The sequence below is a fragment of the Asparagus officinalis genome, chromosome 7, assembly GCF_001876935.1.
Source record: "Asparagus officinalis chromosome 7, Aspof.V1, whole genome shotgun sequence".
In the NCBI taxonomy this organism is placed as follows: Eukaryota; Viridiplantae; Streptophyta; class Magnoliopsida; order Asparagales; family Asparagaceae; genus Asparagus; species Asparagus officinalis.
The window spans coordinates 27422611-27437447 of record NC_033800.1 but is presented as its reverse complement, the minus strand read 5'-3'; the positions used below and the strand labels follow the sequence as shown (position 1 = coordinate 27437447).

Sequence of the window (14837 nt, the reverse complement as noted above, 5' to 3'; positions counted from 1 at the left end):
TAGAGAGAAAATTTAAAGTGTTTGCCTTCTGGACAAAGATACTTAAAGAATCAAGAGATATAATCGTGCAAAAATCACAAGGTGTGTCCAGTAAAAAAAATGAACGTTCGATGCCAAGTAATAATTACTATCATATATCACAGTGCACTAATCATGGGGACGAAAGATTAGTGCATGAGAAATTAGAAATATTCACATGTACAAAAATATTCACGTGTTCTATAACACTTGTATACCCAGAAGAGAGACTCTATCTCAAACTTATTAAAGATTTGACATCCTTTAACCGTTGCTTGCATTGATAGTATTCAACATCACATTTTAATAAGATCACACATAATCATCAAAATCATTAAGCTCCTTTTTCTAAGATCTTCATAAAGATTATCTTTCGAAATGTTTGCTTCTGGCAAACTAGTCTGATATTAAAATTAACACAAAATTTTTAATGCTCAAAGGATCAATGACCATCACAAAATCAAGCAAGAAGAAATTAAACAAAGACATAACCAGTTTGTGCTATCATTTCTTCTAAACTTAAGGTTGCCAGATTCAAAACATTGCCAAGGTAATTTTGGATAGAAACTAATATTGCTATATTAATTTTGGATAGAAACTAATATAGCATTAAATTGATATATCATGATAATTTTTCATGATTGATGTTCTGTCAATGTTAGGATATTGAAGTTACAGCGACATTAAGGTCTAAGATGGGAAATTGCGAATATAGTCTGATGGCAAAGCTTCAAACTGTGCTAGATTTTGACACTACATTTAAAATGTTGCATTTCTAAACTTCATTACAAGACATGATGTTCATGGAATAAATTGCTTCAAGGTTCAAAGAAATTATCTTGTTTGGACCATATCTGATTTTGTTTTAAATGTATTTCATTTAAACATGTGAATATCCACTTGCTCCATTGTTGTCATAGGCATAGCAAATGATAATATCTACAGGACCTGTTTATACTTGCAATTACCATATCTGATTTTTTTTTTATTTTTTAGGTAATTGCTTCTGCTTATTAATCATATGAGAGACATATTTAATCTGTAGTATTTTCAGCAGATATGAATGACAAAATTGTATACTAGATGCATGACAAAAGTAAATAGCGGACAGTAGTTGAATACACTGTCAAATTAACTGGAATAATCAATATTTTAAGAGAACAGAGTCACCTGGATGAACTAGCATATTAAGGACATGCTGTACTAGATCATACTTCATATAGAATGGATATTACAGCTCAAATATCATAATTCCAATAAATTCTAGTAATATTTATTATTTTCCTACAGATATGATATCAACATGTAATATGTTAAACATGATAAAGAGACTCGTAAGAGAATCATGCAGAGTAAAAAATAAGAAGCAAATCAGTATGAGAATAAGCTTCATGCATATAAAAGAAACATGTGGGCTTGTGACTTACCCCACCTCGTACAGCCTTTTTAGTAGGATCGGACAAATTTGGTTCACTAGCCCCTTTCACTTCACCTGAGGATAGCATCTCCAAGATATTAACCCAAGGAAACAGTGAACACCCTTCAGCCTATTCATTTCCTCAAACAAATGCTCCAAAAAGCTCTCGAAGCTGAACCGATCACAAACCGGCTAGAACAATCGTGCTGATAACGTATTGTAATCTTATTGTTATATCTACATACATCACATATCAAAAGTAAGAATCGAACATGAAATGTAAAAGTAAATAAACAAGAAAAGAGATAGGGAGAAAGTGATCATCTCATTTTATTCATCTTCATTTCTCCTCAATACATTTTGTCTTCCATGGATTACATTATATAAATGTGGAAGAGAATACTAAAAGTCACAAGTAGGTGAAGAGTCTTCTTCTAATAATATCCACATTCATTGTATTTATATTTACAACACTTATTAAGTTGTTAATGATAAGATGTGATTAATTAACGGAAATAATATTAAGTGGGATTTGTTGAAAAGTGATTAAATAATAAAAGTTGTTAATGATAAAGTGTAATAAATAACGGAAATAATATTAAGTTGGATTTATTGAAAAGTGATTAAATTATAAAAAGAATGCAAAGTGGCATTTTTTTTAAGTAATTAAATAATGGGAAATACCAAGTGGTGGTTTTAATGGTATAAGAGATTTAGTATATTACATAGATTGTCAATAAATAATTCAATTATTATTGATCCAGATATTTGATCATATTCAATTCAATTCTTCATTTAATAGCAAATAAATATATTTTAGTATTCGATACATAAACGAATAGAAGTGAACCGAAGGTATAATCAAATTATTTAATCATTAAATATTCATCTATATTTTTCTACTTCCAAATTTTTTCCCCCCGAAATGGCTACTTCCAGATTATTATATTGTATTATCTTTTACATATACATAATTTTATAAATATTACTATTTATAAGTATTATGTTTTATAATTTATAAACGTACACTATAATAATTCTTATATTGAAATATTATAATAACAATTAAGAATAACGGTATAAGTATTAAATAAGAAAATTCTTCAAACATATATAGTTCGAGGTCAACAACTCGTGGTTAAAGATCTCGTCACTTAACAAGTGTGCTATTGATATTCATGAACATTTTTACAAATATCCATCTAATTAGCAAACCAAATTTGAACGCGCTTTCTCTATTAGACACATTCAAGTTCGACTTTGAATTCGTGAAAAGTAGCCAAATACGAATATGAATATCATGGTATTCGGTTCATTTCCAGCCCCACATCATCCAAGCCGCACCAACAAAGTACATCATCCTAGCGGCATGCAGCACAAAAGCCATGAATCAGGTTTTCTCAGAAACGGGAACGAGGATTCAAAGCCTTCAGCTGCACCAACACTTCAATAAGGAACGTTGAAAAGCACAGCAATAGCCCAAAACTTATAGCACTCAATAAAATACCCCGTGAAAAACACAACCCACTTTCACAACAAAAATAAAACCAAACACAGTAAGCAGCAAGAGAACGCTGCTCGCACACAGATGGTTTAATCATGCAATGTTGGGTACCACCAGTATCCTACATAGAACATCATGAGAATATCATCACCACCACCAGTTTAATTTTTATATCAGTTCTTTAGACTCCGTTCATATAAAGTCTAAAAGCTCTTAACAAGTTTTACAGCATCCATGAATAACGAGTGCAAAAGAACTAGTAACCTCCAACAGATACGAGTGCTACCATTCGAGGGCATTCAGTCCATGCTACGATCAGACTGTCAACAAATAAAAGAAAAGATATCAGAATTCATATGTAGTGCAAGTGCTTAAAACAGACAGACGACATGTTATGTCTTACATAGTAAGGAGAAGGGCTACGTTTCCTTGAAACCGGGTTTTGGCTCACTCGTTTCTTACGTGGAGGCTGCAGATTGTAAATGATTAGATAAGCCAATACAGGAGCAACAAGAACCAAGAACAAACAGTACAGGTAAAACTTACAGAATCATAGGGGGATCTCGACCTGGACCTGCAAAAAAGTTACCACAAGTCGAATTCAATAATCATAGCATGGGCTTCAATAAGCTTTATTCAAGATTGTCTGAAAAACCTCAAGGTCCTCTTCCACATAATATTACCATATACGAGAGGATAAAAATTTTATATAAAATCTTTTGTGACATGGAAAGCATCTGCAAAAGAATTGCAATAGAAAAGAAAATGACAGCAGAGAACTGCTGGTAAAAAACGGTAAGCGGTTTGGAGATTGAAATTTATAAGAGGCCAATCAGAGATTTTTCTTGGATGATACCACAACAATCCACATCCAGATTCCTCAGCTTTGATTCTACGGCTGGTTGTCCGGTCCAAGTCCCCACTAATAAGTCCATGATAATCCAGCTCTAAAATGCCAACCCATCCTTTATTCCCCACTCCGCTCCCGATGGGTGTCAGCTATAAATCATAAGATATAAAGATCAATAATTTTTTTTTTTCAAAGCTGCTCATTTATTAGAGAGCATACCTCACAACCATAACAGTATCCAATCCCCTGAACGCCGCAAAAAGGCCCTTATCTAGAAAACAAACAAGATTACTTTCAAATATGCAAAGACGAGAAAACTGCAGCCTGATATGTTCTTTTCATGCAAGACGCTTAAGTCGCGCTAAGGAAAACTGTCAGCTTGGAAAACACTGCAAAGAAAGGGAATCATGAAGTAACTCTCTACGTGTTTACAGAGACACGTTCCCTCACACAACTGACTTGTTAAAATATAGAAGTGCCTTCTTGTGACATTCTAGTTTATAAAAAATGCAAAAAAACATGATACCCAATCACTCAATAATCTAGAAATCAAGTTGCCTGAAACATGCAGTGCTGAAAAAGATAATAGTGAAAACAATAATTTCAAAATTGGATCATAGCGGAAACCAAGGACCACAGATTTACATGGAGAGAGAAAATTTCTCTCCTTACAATAGTAGCTGGTTTGAGAAACTAAACAGAGGGATCTCTCAAGGTGAGTCACCGCTCAGAAGACAATGCCTCTTAAAAAACCAGCCCAGTCAATGCGCGCGCACACACACGTGTGTTAGAATTCATCATACAGCAGTGCGATCACGATTATAGGTAAACCACACCCCTGCAATACCAGTGGTCACAGACCTAGAATGAAAGTAGCAGTTCCTTGAGAATTTTCTCCCCATAAGGGAGAGAACAAGAATTGTCTACCTTTTCATCATTCAAAAAACCACCACTAGACCTTTTACCCACCACTGACACTGAAAGGTGTATCTATAGCCTTAAGGCCCTTAACTCACCTAAATGCCTTCTGCCTGCCACAGAAATCAGATTCATAGAGAATATAGGATAGCACCAGGGGACATCTCATAAATTTCCATTTCTTATTGTTTTAAACCTCGGATACATATTTGAGCTCCGGTCACCGTAGAAATTTGGTTCGTACACTGTCAGAGTAAGTTACGGGTGTAGTTTTCAGTGACTACATAGATAGAACCACTAATATGATAGCTTATGCATTAAAATTTGAATGTTTTATCTAGTTCAATACTTTTTTTATCCTGATAACTCTGTGGGAGGTAATACGTATGCACTATCATAGAACCAGCATCACCATCGCAAAAATTTACATCCTTCCCACCATCGCCCGCGACCACCAAATACATGCAATACAATGTCACGCACATTGAGCAACATCCCTACTGAGACACTAGTCGGGTGTACTTAATGTGCTAAGCTAAATGGACTAGATTATTAAATTCAGATCCTCGAATTGTAACAATTTTCCACATGTTTCCTTCACTTAATATGGAACCATATAACTCCTGCATCTTTATGATATGTAACAAGTCGGTTCACCAACATACAGATGAGAACACAAACATTGTGCACATGAATACAAAGAGTGGTCATTAATACCTTTGATGGTCTGATTCTGATAAACACTAACATATTTCAAGAAGCTTCACTCAAATAATATTTTAAAAAGATCGGGCAAGGGAAGAAAGAATAAGCATGATGGAAATATGAGGAACGGAGACGGGCAGAGAAGTTAGACAAACAAATGGTTGTGAAGAAAAGCTCAAAAATTTGCAACCAGCTTGAAAATTCCGCAAAACATGGAAATACAAAACAGAGAGTTCCTATGAGATCCTAACTTCCCAAATTTAAATCCGTAAACCGGATCGGGAATTATGCATTAGAGTTTTGAAAGAGAACAGTGTCCAGTGAATAAACTTTCCGCTTAAAATAGATGGAGGGATAAAAAATTGTTGAGCTGCACCGGGAACAGGATTATCAGGTTTAATGAGGCCAGAACTCTCAAGGGCGTCAAAATTAATAAAAAAAACCACAAACAAGAAAATATAAAGCAGATGTGCCCAATGGCATTTGATTTCCAGTTTCTATAAGATCATAACTTCCTCTTTTTTTTAATCCGTAAAACCGTGATTGGCAATTATGCATGAGTTCTAAAAAAGAACAATATCCAACAAATGAACTTCCCGCCTGAAATAGATGGAGGGAAAAAGAATTATTGAATGGCATATAGAACAGGGTTACAAGGTTTAACGAGGCCAAAACTTTCAAGGCAATCAAAATTTGCTAAAAGAATAGCATGTTACAACATCTCAGCAATTTCATATAATGCAGTTCCTAGCTTGCAAAATACTTCACCAGAGAACACAGAAAGAAAAGGAAACTGAAGAGGGAAAATAACGAAAGGACAAATCACATATCCCTGACAAAGTGAAACCTCTTCCAAGTCTCCAGTCATAATTTGATTTTAAAGAAATTCTTGGGTTAATCTAGAACATCCCAAAGACATCCACAAACCAAGTTTAAACCAATATACACATTCCACTTCGGGAAAAGATAACTTCACATGTCATGGCCCTCACAACAAACTGTTCTTAGGTCTCAAAAGGTTGATAAATTATAACAGTTTTTATATCAAAATAAGCTTACTATCGACTCAACCAAAGACTATTTACTCTAATAATTCACTGGAAAGGCAGTAGAAGAAATTAATTCCAATTCACCTTACAAGAAAAAAAAGCAACACAGGCAAAGAAATTCACAACCGATATATTTGAGACCAGCCAATGGGTAAAACTCAGTAAACAGCAAGATTCACATATTTGACTTAGAAACAAACAAGAATATGCGCACCTTGATACAGACAGCCCATTTGACACTGAACGGGAACGAGGGGATGCAGATCTAGATAAATAACGCCGTGATGCCTTAACCCTTGGTGAAATGCTGCACAAGAAGTTTGTCTAAGTCAAACCATCACGCAGTTTAAAATATAAAGACATCAAAAGCCAAACCTTTGACTACGGCTCCTGCTACGGCTGTAACTAGGACCACGACTAATGCTACGGCTCCTCGAGTAGCTAGGACTTCTGCTCCGAGATAAGCTCCTCCTTGAATCATACTCCTTCACCTGCAGAAGGAGCTCAGAAAATTAATTTACCTAAAAAAATTCCATATATGTTGATGCAAGTTGAGCCAAACGATACATTAATCTATTAAAACAACAGAGGCCCACCCTTATATATGCTCGTGAAAATGCATTGCGGAACTCAGAGTCATCAAGTTTCCTTATCTGCGGCAGGGAGAATCAACATCAGGGGAACCATCAGAGATGCAAGCAACCACCAAATAAATCATTCAAATTATGAACAGTTACAAGAGCTGAAGATGAAACAAATTATTGACAAAAAAAAGATCAAACACTTACTGCATATTTCATGTCGTCATAGTTTGTATAGTCAACAATTCCAGTTGTCCCTGCAAACATCCAGACGTTACGTCATGAGTAATCTAGCTATGCCCAGTTCCTCAGAAGTAAGAAACTAGAGGCTTCATTATCAGATGATTCAGTCAGCTACAGAACTGCGTATAATTAAAAAAACTGGGAAGCGTAAAAAGTACGCACTATTGCTATGCTCTTCTGATGAGATTCATGTAAAACACAAATCATAGACCCCAATAAGGAAACCAAAATTCAGATATGGCTCCTCACTGGACTATCCGCATGCGTGTGATATTCAGATCTTAGATATAATTGTGTGAGCTACCAATTGGTAATTAATTTCCAAAATAGACATTCCACGTTTTATATTATATTAGTTAAGTTTACAATTTAAGTTCACAACACATAATTTACATTACTACTTGTAGTCAGGTCAATTTTACATAAAGACCCAACTAAAAGTAACATTGTTTGCATTGTACTATTTGGGAAGCATCATATTTGAATCAAAGCAATAAAGGTTATTTTGGCTTTAACTTTTGTAGAATTAGTAATTAGAAACAGAAAAGAGAGATGATTTTCCCCTCCTGTTTACCTTTATTTATAAAAGAATACTAATCCAAGTCCAAAGTATATAAGGAATTGGAATCCTAATTACATAATAAGGAATTAAATTACTTTCGATTTTGTTTTCAGTTTTATTTGGTGTTTCATTTGGGAGAAGGCGTTGTGAACATTCCTATGAGAGCTGTATGGAGGCCATGACAATGCGAACAGAGCTTACAATGTGATCCGACATTCTACAAATAAACAATTGCATTGATGAGGTTTTTGGTAGTATGAACATGACAATTTTCATAAGTCCTCTAATAACAATCTTCATATACAGACCTGCTAAATTAAACAATTGCATTGATATGAGGTTTTTGGTAGTACGAACATGACACTGTTGTCATCACAAGGAACTGAAAACAGAACAAATAGCGAATAACTACAGAAAAAGACTGGGCTCAGAATGGAAAAGAGACCTGGTGTCCCAAGTATTTCCAACTTGCAACAATTCAACAAAGTACTTAAGAAGGCTAATACATTCATGCACTTTACAAAAAACAATTTGCACTCAAATCTTGTTAACAAGCTCCTCATCTAAGCACCCAAAACAATATAGTCAACTTCGGTGACCAGAATATGGTGCGAAAAGAAATGAATGCATTGATAGCATCCAATAGAGGGAAATATATCATCAATCCCTGCGCTTATACAATTTAAAGCTGCATGAAAAGATTTCTTCCCAACCACCTCTCAACCTGACCCCAATTCTCAACCTTCTTGTAGTTGGAACGATAATTATGTCAACTATGGACCAGATAGCCTAGACGCAAAAAACATAGAAAACTACATAATAGGTGGATACACTTCTTTGTTTGTCCCAAATTTCAAGCTCACGCAAGATGCAACCAAGAGTCGATGCAAGAAACATTATCCTTACACAGCAAGGGAAGATGAGAAACTTGGTATAGATAATTGCACTATCAGATGAAACAATACAGGCTAAGAAAAAGAAAAAATATAAGAAGCTTGTATAAAAGAATTCTCAAAACCGTACAGGAGTAAAATTATTGGTCTGTGATCTATACTGGTTAGGGGAACAAACAGAAGAACCCATGCAGATGAAGGATGTGCATCACAAAAAGTGATATAAAATCCAAAGCTCCACATATTCAGTTTGCGAATTTACTTTTGTTTGCATGAGTAGACATAAAACTAATTAACATGTTTTTCAAGTGCTTCAATCTCAGCTTTCTGTTTGTGTATAATAGTAAACATAAAACATATTTCAAGTGAAGCATCCAGGCAACGCTTCTTACGGGTCCATATGCCATATTTAAGATGGTCAACTATGAGAAACAAGAATAAATAAAAAAATAAAACCTTTCGAGCATCAAGTTTCCAAAAAACTGAGTTTTGTTTGCATAACAGTAAACATAAAATAAACCAACTTTATCATGTTAATTTTTCAAGTGTTTCAGAATCAATTCTCGTTTGTACTTTGTATAACAATGAACATCAAACAAACTATCCAGTATTTCAAAGTGAATCTTTCAGTTATATGCAAACCATATTTCTACCTTATGGCGTCCATATGTCATATTAATATGATCAAGAATGAAAAGCAAAAAATCATTCAAGTAAATTAAATGAGAACCGTTCACCTCTGTCATCACGGAACACTTGCGAGAAACAAACATCACCAGCCCGCCGCATGTGGTCCTATCAGACAACAACAACTAATGCATTTGAACAGAGAAATAGATATTGAATAAAAATTTTAGCACCACAAAAGAAACCAGGAACTTTTAGAGGTTACCTTCAGGTCTTGCCATGAAGCTGATGAAGGTAAACCAGTGACCAAGACTGCATAGCAGAACATCAGAGAACTCAATCATTACCCAGATAAGAAGGCAGGGGACAGTAATAAATTTTTAGGCAAGAACATACCACGGTAGTCTGAGCGCCTAGAGACACCACCACGACCCCCACCACTACTGTAACTGCTATACCGGTCATATGATGAGGACCGTCCTCTCCCACCATGTGCAAGCTCAACCTTCATATAAGTTTGGAAGATTATATAATAACCATAAAATTTGAGAAGACAAACACAACTAGAACAACAAATATCAAGGTAAAATACCCACCCGTAACCTATACCCATCAAAATTACATCCATCGCGGCCAATAATAGCATCTTCAGCATCCCTTGGATCTTCAAACTGCAAGATGAAACAAAAAGAAACTCACAGAAGTGAGCCATCACATTGCTCAACCGGAAGCATTTATGTGAAGATTGAGTACTAACTACTATTTACAGAAAGGTCAAATTTAAGACTTGTATGTAGGTATCAAGTATCAAGAAAAACGATAATGGTATTACCTCAACGAAAGCATAACCAGGAGGTCTAGGGGGAATCTTCAAATCAATATCAATAATGGGTCCATACTGCACAGCAAAGAAAAAAAAAAGCATAAGATGACAATCAGTAACAAGTAGAAATATAATTGTAGCCAAGAAGGCCCCAAGAAAAGAAAGATCTGATCCGATAAAATAAATTAAGATCAATTATGCACTGCCACAGGAGAGGGAAAGGGGGCCTTAAATTAATAAGTAAAATCCACAAGGTTTTTCCCCCAAATTCACTATTTTTAGGGAATGGCATGCCCCATTATTGACATCCTTGAAGCATTAAATGCATATAGATAAATTAATTGCTGGATGACTACAAGATCACCCATAAAAACAACCCAGATATGCAATTCTGATGGAGCACAGGTTAGCATTTCAAACTGAAAATAAAAAACGCGCACACACAACGCTGCAGCATAAAAGATGCAGACTTGGTAGCTCCATTACCACCAGCAAGAGATTATCTTGACCGTCTACAAGATGCATGATACAATCACAGCTTGCACAGAGTCAAGAACACACGATTTGATGCATGCTATGCATGCCTTCGCTGCATGATGTGAGCTGAGAACATCTAACTAAAAAATCCTGCCAAAATTTGCTTCGGCATCGAGAGAGGTTCAAGGGAAATGTAACAGTACAAATTCCAACGCAACAATGCAGCAGCACACATCTATACTTTGCAACCCAACATAATATAGTCAGGTCCTAGAAAACAGGAACATCTCTACAAACACTATAAGATAAATGGATAATTGATGGATCTTAATAGAATGTTAAAACAATTGTATCAATCCACTTCACACATCTAAAAGCATTAAGGCAGTTTAAGATCAGACAGCTCAGAGTAATCAGCACAGTTCCTCATTTACCAATGACCTTGGTAATGAGAATATATTGTAATGATTCCAATTGGCATGTGTCTGCAAAGATAAAATCAGAGCATTTTCATTCACATCAAAATGAATATACGCAAAGGATGGACGGCACCTTGGAATAAGGCAGAGGCTTCACAGGTACAACTGAATAGACTATTTTTTACAGTGAACATTATAATGGAAGTTCAATTTTGAGGCACATATGCACCACAGATAGCACACTGGATAACAGGAGATAGTCATGATGACTTGACGCCGTCTTAAACATGATGTCACATTTTTCACTATTTTAAATTTAAATTTCTAGAAATTCTAAAAGATATAAACATCCTCCTTACAGTTGAATACAGCTAGTTAAAGAGTCAATTCTATCAGGTGGCTTCATAGTCACGCTATTGCTCTTGAATGTTACTTCAATCAATAGTACAAAAGGAAACCACAAGGCCAATTATAAAGCACTAGCACTATAATGCACGTGCAACAGATGTGAAAACTTAACCATCCCAAATTTTTATATAAAAGGGAAGTTACAGTAAAATTCATCGAGCTTTATAAAATATTTTTATGATATTTTTTTCATTGGAGATGAGTATTTTATGTTACCTTATTTGAAATTTGGCATAACATGTATTTCATTTTCACTAGTAATGTGATTTTCACGAAAGAAAATAGGGTGCATAGTAATTTGGTGGATTATTTTCAACATATCAACCAAAGAGCACTTTAAATAACGTTGATAAGAAGAGTATGTTTCATATTTTATCATCAAAATATTATATTAAATTATTTTTAACCCAAGTATGTAGATATAGACTTTCGATAATATTTAGATTTAAACATATGGAAATTTCAATTATTGTATTTATATTCATTCATATGTACTAATTTGTTTTAGAAAAGAGCCCTATCATTTTATATTTGTAATATCTTAAAGCACATACTGTAATAGATTTTTAATTAGTAAGCTCTAATTGTATATTCATGTTACGGTTTAAATTGTTCTAGAAAAAGAAAAGAGAAAATAAAATAAAGGGAGGGAAAATTACCTATATAGCCCTTGCATTTCTATTGAGATGTCAAATGTCATTCAAAAATTTTGGTAACCCCACTAAGTTTTTAATATAATAGAATAGACAGTATAGATAACTATAGTTAAATTCTTACCCCAGTAATTGAACACAAACAGAATCGGAAAATTCCACACAGGATAATATCAAACCCAGTAATAATGATTCCTGCTTTCGAGTGTGAAATTAAGCATCTAAATATTGCGCCAAAGGACTACCTTATAAAATAGATCTTCCACCTCCCTCTCCCGAATATCACCAGGAAGGTTGCCAACATAGATGGTTCGACTGGCACGTGAACTGCGGCTCATCTTATCTGCACACACAACCAAAACATTTTATTTTAGAGGGCAGCACACACAAAGACGCAATAATCTTCCCCAAATATCTATAAACCAACAACAAAGAACAACGATGATAACAAAGCCCTACGCCACGGGTTTGGGTTCCTCTATACATGAATTATATTCAATCTCGATTAAATTATCTCTAAGCCAACAATATGAAAGATTTATCCGTGAAGATATGACACTAGCAAAATATCAACTAAAAAAGTAAACTTCATGGAGAGCAGAAATGAAAAGAACGCTAAACAGCGCCCAAATGGGGCTATGCAGTCAAAGAACTCATTGTTCATAAGAATCACCACAAACTGGGAAAATCAAGCAGCCTTCAACCACCTAAAAACTCAAGGCGACCTGCTAATAAAGGAGAAAATATGCATAACTAGATATCATAACAAATCATAGAAAGATAGCATCATCGAACAAGAAAATAGTTCCAGTTAAATATTAGAAAATTACAAATTTTAAAAAAAATAGAAATTGAGCAAGAACTACAGGATAAGAAATCGAAACTAGACGCAAATTCGGGGGGGTGTGGGGGAGGGGGGACTAAACCAAAACCTAGGGCTTTGATTTCGAGCACTAGAGAAGAAATTTATGAGAGATTAAACAAAAGGAACAATACTCTACAATAAATTACAGAAAAAATTTGACGAATTATTTGGATATTTTTCCCTAGGTTTTCCAGGGTTCGAGCGTGCTTACCGTCTTAAAGGGCGATGATTGGGCTTCACCGAAGAAAACAGGAACCCTCGATTTCTGGAAATGATAAGAAGCGAATCGGAGAATAGTAGGTGTTTATAACGATGACCGTAGTAGCACGATCGTAATATGACGGTGTTAATGTTGTCGCTTGTTATTTACTGACACGTTGCATAGGAGGATTCTAGAAAGATAAAAGGGATTTTTTTTAAAAGGACCTTCTATGCTAAATAACTAGCAAAATCGACCATTTTACTAATTTTGCTAATTATTTAGCAAAATCTACCTCTTTTTGGCTAACAAAATGTGATTTTAAACAACATGCCAAAAAGAGTTTAATTTTAAAAAATAGTATGCTCGAAACCTACGGGACTGGTAGTACCGTATGTTCTAAAACCACAACCAAAACATACGGGACAACTAGTCACGTATGCTTTGGGCGGACTGATTTTAAAATATGTGGGCTCAGAACGACATCACCGCTGATATGAGGGCTTCCACCGTCGACTGGGTCGCTCATCTCTTGGAGGAGCTCTGCGTCGACTCACCAGAGGCACTGTATCTCGCCGTCAATTACATGGATCGCTGCCTCCCGTGCAGGGACCTCAACTGCCACTGGCTCTAGCTCCTCGCCTCCGTCTTCTTGCTCATCATATCCAATCACGAAGAGAGGCACGTTCCTCAGGTTCAGAAGCTCCTCCTTCTGATGGAGGAGAATTACACCAAGGAGGAGGCTCTTCAGATGGAATCACAGGTCTTGAGCCTCCTTAATTTCAAACTAACTGCTCCCACGCCCATGTGCTGCTTGAGCGGCCTCGTCAACGTCGCTCGCGGGCCGCCTAAGCTCGAGTTCCTCGCCGATTTCATCGCGGAGGTCTCTCTTCTTTAGTACCACATGTTACAGTACCCTCCGTCCATGATTGCTGCCTCTTCCCTTTTCCTTGCAAGGTTCGTGTTGCGGCCAAAGGAGCATCCTTGGACCAGGAGACTGGCTGACTACTCTTTTTATCAGTCCTACGAGCTCTCGGACTGCGTGAAGGATCTCTTTTGGGCCTTCGTTTCCAGTTCAGGCAGCCGATATTTTGGTTGTGATTTGTAAGCAGAAACATACGGGACTAATAGTCTTGTATGTTTTGGTTGTGGTTTTAGAACATACGGGACTACTAGTCTCGTATGTTTCGATCAGCCTGATTTTGCTAAATAATTAGCAAAATGGTCGATTTTGCTAATTATTTAACAAAAAATATCTTTTTTAAAAAAATCCCAAAGATAAATTTTGCTTGCCAGCCCCTTTACCAGGTTTTATTTGTAAATCTCTGAGATCTCGCATATGTATGGTAATAAATGGAATTGCTCTCGCCAAGTAGCCAAGTAAGGCATACGATCACTTTATGAAAGCATCCATATTTATACAAGGCTGTATAGCACTTATAGCCCTACAGCTTCATCTATTTCTTATTTATATATTCTCACTTATATTTGATAGCTAGAAAATACAATAAATTTTTATAATTTTGTACTTATATATGCCCTCACTTATTTATTTTTATAGCATCTATATGGCCAAAAGTTATTAAAACTTGCACTTTAGTACCTCAAAGTTTTTAAAACCGGTAT

The 14837-nt window shown here is 35.5% G+C and overlaps 1 protein-coding gene across 4 annotated transcripts; it reads right to left on the bottom strand.

Moving 5' to 3' along the window:
* On the bottom strand, nt 2947-13331 carry LOC109850636 (serine/arginine-rich splicing factor SR30-like). 4 transcript variants are annotated; one of them, XR_002249480.1, is made up of 16 exons: nt 13224-13331; nt 12393-12490; nt 10200-10265; nt 9964-10038; nt 9764-9872; nt 9633-9679; nt 9478-9535; nt 7250-7299; nt 7058-7114; nt 6837-6952; nt 6676-6768; nt 4009-4178; nt 3796-3938; nt 3486-3718; nt 3343-3408; nt 2947-3259 (listed from the first exon to the last, which is right to left on the bottom strand). XR_002249480.1 is itself a non-coding variant. In XM_020420690.1 (14 exons), exons 2-14 carry the CDS (start codon nt 12483-12485, stop codon nt 3239-3241), a joined length of 879 nt encoding a protein of 292 aa, XP_020276279.1. In that variant the 5' UTR covers nt 12486-12490; nt 13224-13331; the 3' UTR covers nt 2947-3238. The 4 variants fall into 4 exon arrangements, 1 of the variants encoding a protein (XP_020276279.1); XR_002249479.1 differs by having other exon boundaries at nt 3486-3513; XR_002249481.1 differs by having other exon boundaries at nt 3486-3513; nt 4009-4060.

Bases quoted from the DNA above. Each gene is read 5' to 3' on its own strand.
- LOC109850636 (XM_020420690.1), bottom strand. From the start codon at position 12,485: ATGAGCCGCAGTTCACGTGCCAGTCGAACCATCTATGTTGGCAACCTT. The intron at 10,039-10,199 runs GTAATACCATTA...TTCATCTTGCAG, and splicing joins CTGGTTATGCTTTCGTTGAG to TTTGAAGATCCAAGGGATGC. The intron at 3,409-3,485 runs GTAAGTTTTACC...TACAATCTGCAG, and splicing joins CGAGATCCCCCTATGATTCT to CCTCCACGTAAGAAACGAGT.